We start from the raw sequence: 7,482 nt of genomic DNA, 5'->3' as shown, positions 1-7,482 counted from the left end.
TGCTGAGATGTATCTATTGTATTTTTTAATATCTAAGTATATATTTTATCCTTTTTGTCATGGATTCCAGCAGAATCTTTATTTTCTTAACTATTATCTTTTCTTCCAGTCTCCTTTTCTCTTCAGACCAACCCACAAGCCAATTTTTACATAGCTTATAGTAAAATCATGGCTTAAATGCATTATTTGATTTTTTCCACCTATGATAAAATAAATCCTTATTTATAAGGCAATGACTTCATGAACTTGGCCCATATTTCTGTCATTATTTACTAATTACTCTGCACTCCACATCAGGAAGTCTGTGTGTGTGGGGGGGGGGGTGTTTATTTCTGCCTTTGTATTTGCACTTACCATTTTTACTCTCTGGAAATGCTAGTCTGAGTGTTTCACCAAATCAATTTCTACACTTATTCAAGAGTGAGGATTTTGAAGAGTGTTAGAGAGTAAACAGTTGTTTGATACCATTTATTGAAAAGTCTAATGGTTTGATATATATCTAAATGGAATTTTGGGGGAAGGTCTTGGAAGGAAAAATAAAATTCTTTATACCTTTTATCTTCCTGGAGAAAAGTTCCCTGGTATAGTAGAGCCCTATAACTATGGAGAGTAAGCTATGTGGTTGTAAATGGTTTCCATTCTCAATATAAATGCATACATAAGTCTGGGAATTTATTGTTGCTCTAATTATTATTGTTATAATAATCCTACTTTTACCTCTGGACCAGTGTGACCTAAGGAATGAAGGATTACACAAGAGTCTTAAGACTTGATAAAATAAATTTATGCACATCCAACTGGTCCTTTTACTGCCTGTTTCTTATGAAAATAGATCAGATTAATGTAAACTGGTAAATTAACTTACTTTAAATTTGATATACATATGAAAGCATGTGTAATTTCAGAAAACTATAAAGATATTTTGTAAAGATGTTTTCTCCAAAATGTCCAGTTAAGGAAGTAATTTGTGAAAAAAATATTGAACTTATAAAGCAAAGTTAGCAGATCCTCATTTGTTAGATTTCAGTACATAGAAATTGAATTAGAAAACAGAAAATTTATCACTTTTGTCAATTTCTTTCCATCACTTCAACCTGTTATTCTTTATATATTATCCTGATTTATTTTTCTTTGTAGAATTTATCAACATTTTATAGAGCTACTTCTCAATCTATTTTATCTACTTTCCTACCCACCCCTCCTACTTTGTAAGTTTCATAAAATCAGGAACTTTGTCATCCCAGATTTTAGGATAGTGCCTTGGACAAAGCAGATGCTCAACAAATGTTTGTTGGGTAAATAAATGAAATAATGATACTTTCCTCTTGATTGTGAATTACTTGAGAACAAGTGAAATATTTTAGCTATATATTGCACTCCGTATAGTTGTAGTTCTCGACATGATTTAGGGACTCAAATAATATGTAGTATCCAACAGAGTGGATAGATTTTACTAAGATAGGAAACTTTAAGACATCAAGTAGGCAGTTGGAGAGCTGAGTGTGAGACTCAGAGAAACCGTTTGATGAAGTAAGGTGGGAATAACTGGAAGATTAATGTCAGGGGGAAAATAGATAAGCATAAACACAGATATAAAAACAAATATGGTAAGTTCCAGGATGTAAGCACCTAGTGAATTACATTCCATCAGTGATTTCCTCCTTTTTTTTCCTCAGTTCAAGTTTAATAGAAACAACAAAAGACAAAAAGTGATGCCCTACTACTGTACATAACAGTTGGCCTGCCCCATAACAGCTCAGGCCCTTCTCTCCAGAGGAAGAAAGGCTGGCCTCCCCAACCCCTGCAGGAAAGGCCTGTCCTGTCCCTATAGCACATCTGCACAGAGTCTAAAGTCTTATGTTCTAAGCATGACAATAGTACAAAAGAGATTTTGTTTTCATGGCCACCTACTGCAGCCCAGCCCTAAAATGATCTGGCGCCCACTTCTGCTTAGAGAAATATTCTTTGCTCTTCTGGACATCAGGCTTCATGGTATCACTGCCAGGCTTCCAGCCAGCTGCGCACACTTCCCCATGCTTGTCAGTAAACTGGAAGGCCTGAACCAGTCGCAGAGTCTCATCCACAGAGCGGCCGACAGGAAGGTCATTTACCGTGATCTGCCTAAGGATACCTTTATCATCAACAATAAAGAGGCCCCTGAATGAGATGCCTTCATCAGCCTTTAAGACATCATAATCCTGAGCAATGGTACACTTGGGGTCTGATACCAAGGGAATGTTCATGGGTCCCAGTCCTCCTTGTTTCTTGGGTGTGTTGATCCATGCCAGGTGACAGAAATGAGAATCCACAGAAGCACCAATCACTTGACAATTGAGTTTCTTAAATTCTTCTGCCCTGTCACTGAAAGCAATGATCTCCGTGGGGCACACAAAGGTGAGGTCAAGAGGGTGAAAGAAGAACACAATGTATTTTCCTTTGTAGTCAGATAGGCTGTCTTTGAACTGGCCATCTGGCCTAACAGCCGTGGCTTTGAAGTTGGAGGCAGGATGCCCAATTTTGGCATTTCCTAAAGACATCTTGCTATTGGCAGCTCTGAGAACAAAAATGCCGAAGACAAGGCAGGAAGAAGACGCCAGTGATTTTCTCCTTTTTGAACAGAATTGGTTCCCATCAAGAAGTTTCCTGGTTTCTCTCTTCCTCTGCATAACTATTTTTAATTTTTTAAAAAATCTTTGTATCCCTTACACTCATTTCTCCCACCACCTACCACCTGCCTCTGGCAACCAGCAGCCTATTTTCTGTATCTGTGAGCTTAGTGGTGTTTTATGTTGTTTTGATTTGTTTTGTTTTGTTTGTTTTGGATTGAACATGTGGGAGAGATCATAAGGTATTTGTCGTTGTGTGACCTATTTCATCTAGCATAATGTTCTTGAGGTCCATCCATGTTGTCACAAATGGCAATATTTCTTCTTTTATGGATGAGTAATATTTCACTGTAAATATACCACAGTTTTTTTATTCATTCATCCATCAATGGACACTTAGGTTGTTTCTGTATCTTGGCTATTGTAAATAGTGTTGCTGTGAGTATGGGGATGCATATATCTTTTATAGTTAGTATTTTGTTTTCTTCAAATAAATACCCAGAGGTGGAATTGTTGGATCATATGGTAGTTCTACTTCTAATTTTTTGAGAAACCTCCATACTATTTTCCATAGTGGCTTTGCACCAATTTACATTTCCACCATCAGTTCACAGTGGGACCGGTTCCTTCTCTCTACATCCGTGCCAGCACTTGTTACGCCTTGTCTGCTAATAGTCTTTCTAACAGGTGTGAGGTGATATGTCATTGTGGTTTTGATTTGCAGTTCCCTGACAATTAATTACATTGAGCATCTTTTCAGATACCTATTGGCCATGTGTATGTCTTCTTTGAAAAAATGTTTATTTGGATCTTCTGCCATTTCTCGATTGGATTATTTGGGGATATTTTTGTTGTTGAGTCGTATGAGTTCTTTAAATATCTTGGATCTTAAGCCCTTATCAGATATATGATTTGTAAATATTTTCTTTGATTTAATAGATGGGCTTTTTACTTTGTTGATAGTTTCTTTGCTGTGCAAAAGCTCTTTAGTGTTTTGTAGTCCCATTTGTTTATTTTTGCTTTTGTTGCTTTTAATTTTAATGTCAGATTCAAAAAATTCATCATCAAGACTCATATCAAGTTGCTTATACCTATGTTTTCTGCTAAAGATTTTATGGTTTAAGGTCTTACATTCAAGTCTGTAATCCATTTTGAGTTAATTTTTGTGTATGGTCCAGGATAGTGGTCCAGTTTTATTCTTTTGCATGTAGCTGCTCAGTTTTTCCAACACCATTTATTGAAGAGGCTCTCCTTTCCCCAACATATATTTTTGACTCTTTTGTCATAAATTAATTGACCATATATGCATGGGTTTATTTCTGGGCTCTGTATTCTGTTCCATTCACCAATGTATCTGCTTTTATGCCAATACCATATTATTTTAATTACCACGGCTTTTAGTTTAATTTGAAACCAGGGAGTGTGATGTCTCTAGCTTTGTTCTTTTTGTCAAGATTGCTTTGGTTATTCCAAGTCTTTTGTGGTTCTATACAAATTCTAGGATTGTTAGTACTATTTGTGTGAAAAATGCCATTGGAATTTTGATGCGGGTTGCATTCAATCTGTAGATTGCTTTTGATAGTATGGATATTTTAACGATATTAATTCTTCTAATCCATGAGCACAGAATATCTTTTATTTATATCTTCAATTTCTTTCCTAAATATCTTCTAGTTTTCTGTATACAGGTCTTTTACCTCCTTGATTAAGCTTATTCCTAGGTATTTATTATTTTCATGCAATTTTAAAGAGGATTATTTTCTTGATTTATCTTTCTGGTAGTTCATTATTAGTGTATAGAAACACAACAGATTCTTGTGTATTGATTTTGTATCCTGCAACTTTACTTAATTTTTTTTTGTTAGTTCTAACAGTTTTCTGATGGACTCTTAGGATTGTCTATGTATAATATTGTCATCTGCATATAATTACAGTTTTACTTTTTCCTTTCCAATCTGAATGCCTTTATTTCTTTTTCTTGCCTAATTACTCTGCCTAGGACTTGAGAAGAATGTGTTCTGTTGCTTTTGGATGGAGTGTTCTATATATATCTGTTAAGTCTATGTGGTCTAACATGTCATTTAAGACTATTGTTTCCTTACTGATTTTCTGTTTGGATGATCTATCCATTTATGCAAATAAAGTATTAAAATCCCCACTATTATTGTATTGGTGGCCTTCCTTTAGATCTATTAATATTTACTTTATATGTTTAGGTACTCCTATGTTGGGTGCATAACTATTTACAAATGTTATAGCCTCATAATGGATCGACCCCTTAATAATCATGTAATTCCCTTTTTTGTCTCTTATTACAATCTTTGTTTTAAAGTCATTTTTTTTTCTGATATAACTACCCCAGCTTTCTTTTGTTTCCCATTTGCATGAAACATCTTTTTAAATCCTTTCACTTTCAATCTTTGTATGTCCTTATATGTGAAACAAGTCTCTTCCAGGCAACAAATAGATGGATCTTGTTTTTTTTAAATCTATTCAGCCACTCTTTGTCTTTTGATTAATTTCTTTTTTTTAATTTAATTTAATTTTTTTAATTATTTTTTAAATTTAAATTCACTTAATTAACATAATGTATTATTTTTTTCAGGGATACAGGTCTATGATTCATTAGTCTTATATAATACCCAGTGCTCATTATACCACATACCCTCCCCAATGTCAATCACCCAGGATTAGAGAATTTCATCCATTTACATTTAAAATAATCATTGATAGGTATGTACTTATTGCCACTTTGTTCATTGTTTTCTGGCTGTTTTTGTAGTTCCTCTCTGTTCCACTCTTCCCTTGTTCTCTTCTTTGTGAGTTGATGACTTTCTTTAAGAAATGCTTATATTCCTTTGTCTTTAACATTTGTGTATTTGCTGTAGATTTTCACTTTGTGGTTACCATGAGGCTTATATATAACATTTTATATCTGCAACAGTCTATTTTAACTTGATAACAACTTAAGTTTGATCACATTCTAAAGCTCACCATTTTTACTCCACCCCTCTACATCTTGTTTTTGATATCACATTTTACATCTTTTTTGTCTTATGTATCCCTTAATTAATTACTTTAATCATGGTTATTTTTAATTACTTTTGCCTTTTAACCTTCACACTAGTTTTATAAGTGATCAATCCACTACCTTTACTATATATTTACCTTTCCAGTGAGGTTTATTCTTTTGTATGTTTTCTTGTCTTTAGTCCTTTTTAAGTGTACAGTTCTGTGGCATTAAGTACATTTATATTGTTCTATAACTATCACCACCATCCATCTCCAGAATTTTTTCATCTCCCCAAACTGAAATTCTCCACCCATTAAATACTTACTCCCCATTCCTCTCTCCTCCCAGCCCCTGGCAACCACCCTTCTACTTTCTGTCTCCAAAAACTGCACTATGATGTACCTCATATAAGTAGGGTCATATAATATTTGTCCTTTGGTGACTGGCTTTTATCACTTAACATAATGTCTTCAAGGTCACCCATGTCAGAATTTCTTTCTTCGTTAATATACTTTAAAAATATTTCACTTGGGCGCCTGGGTGGCTCAGTCGGTTAAGCGACTGCCTTCGGCTCAGGTCATGATCCTGGAGTCCCAGGATCGAGTCCCGCATCGGGCTCCCTGCTCGGCGGGGAGCCTGCTTCTCCCTCTGACCCTCTCCTCTCTCATGCTGTTTCTCTCTCGCTCGCTCTCCAATAAATAAATAAATAAAATCTTTTAAAAAAAATATTTCCCTTAAGGAAAATATATGAGGTCCATTTATGATGTGGATAAATCAGGATGTGTATCTCCCTTTCCTTATCCTTTCAGTATCTCAAATTGAATTGTTAGTAGTTGAACTAAAACTTGGAAGTTACGGAGAGAGGGAAAATTAGTTTTTATTATCGGCAATCACCTAAAGCCCTATATGTGTTTTTCTGAAGAAAGCTAGGCAGGATGGAAGGTTCACTCATATTTTTAGTGTGAATGAGTTCCTGATATCCCACATTACAATATGACCCTGTTGATCACTCTTTCTTTAATAGTCTGTGAAATAAATATAAATGCTGGTTTCCACAACATAGATAAAAAATGTTCTGAGCAAATGTTCTGTAGACTCTCTACTCTTGGTTATCTACAAATAAAGAGATATTGGACCCAATATTTATAGCTAAACAGGCAAAAGTTCTGCAACTAATTCACCTTTTAATAAGCTAAGAAACTATTGAGGAGTTGCAAATATTCCTCCAGTGCATCAACTGAACTAAAATTTTAAGTGAGTAGAGAGGGAGTTTAAGTGGAACTGATCGATTTCTACTCATCATTTTAGGTAACATATATGAGCAGTTTCTCCAAGAAGTGTTGCATAACCTCTTACCTTGATTGTTGTTCAAGTACTGAAGATATAGCAAGTGAAATAATTTTCCTTCATTTCTTTCATTACCCTGGCAAGCCCTGGATGTAGAGATTATATTGTATCCATCATTGTATTCCCATTGCATGGCAATGTGTCTAGCACAGAGTACTTGTTCAAAATTTTCTGAATAAATGGAATGCTTTGGGACACCTGGGTGGCTCAGTTGGTTAAGCATCTGCCTTCAGCTCAGGTCTTGATCTCAGGGTCCTGGGGTCAAGCCCCACATCAGGCTCCTTGCTCAGTGGGGAGCCTGCCTCTCTGTCTGCCTGCCACTCCCCCTGCTTGTGCTCTTTCTCTCTCTGACAAATAAATAAGTAAAAATCTTTAAATAAATGGAACACTTTGATAATATCCTATAAATATTCTTTTGGGGTTAGCATGACTACTTATTACAGCCTACCTTCTGTGTCTTGACCTCATGATTTCTAGACCCTGGTTTGATATGTTGCTATAAGAAAAAACAGTAAG

The 7,482-nt window shown here is 35.3% G+C and overlaps 1 protein-coding gene across 1 annotated transcript; it reads right to left on the bottom strand.

Moving 5' to 3' along the window:
• Positions 1-1,668: 1,668 nt before the first annotated feature.
• Positions 1,669-2,537, bottom strand: LOC123849402 (peroxiredoxin-1-like). The gene has a single exon (XM_045881995.2). It carries the CDS (start codon positions 2,535-2,537, stop codon positions 1,908-1,910), a length of 630 nt encoding a protein of 209 aa, XP_045737951.1. The 3' UTR covers positions 1,669-1,907.
• Positions 2,538-7,482: the final 4,945 nt, after the last annotated feature.

This window comes from Mirounga angustirostris, unplaced genomic scaffold, assembly GCF_029215605.1.
Source record: "Mirounga angustirostris isolate CCGP_5_RB_7025 unplaced genomic scaffold, mMirAng1.0.hap1 SCAF_15, whole genome shotgun sequence".
NCBI lineage: Eukaryota > Metazoa > Chordata > Mammalia > Carnivora > Phocidae > Mirounga > Mirounga angustirostris.
The sequence above is the reverse complement of the archived record's forward strand: the minus strand, read 5'-3'. Positions and strand labels throughout refer to the sequence as shown.

What these genes read in the sequence shown, in the direction of transcription:
- LOC123849402 (XM_045881995.2), bottom strand. Translation starts at nt 2,537, where the DNA reads ATGTCTTTAGGAAATGCCAAAATTGGGCATCCTGCCTCCAACTTCAAA.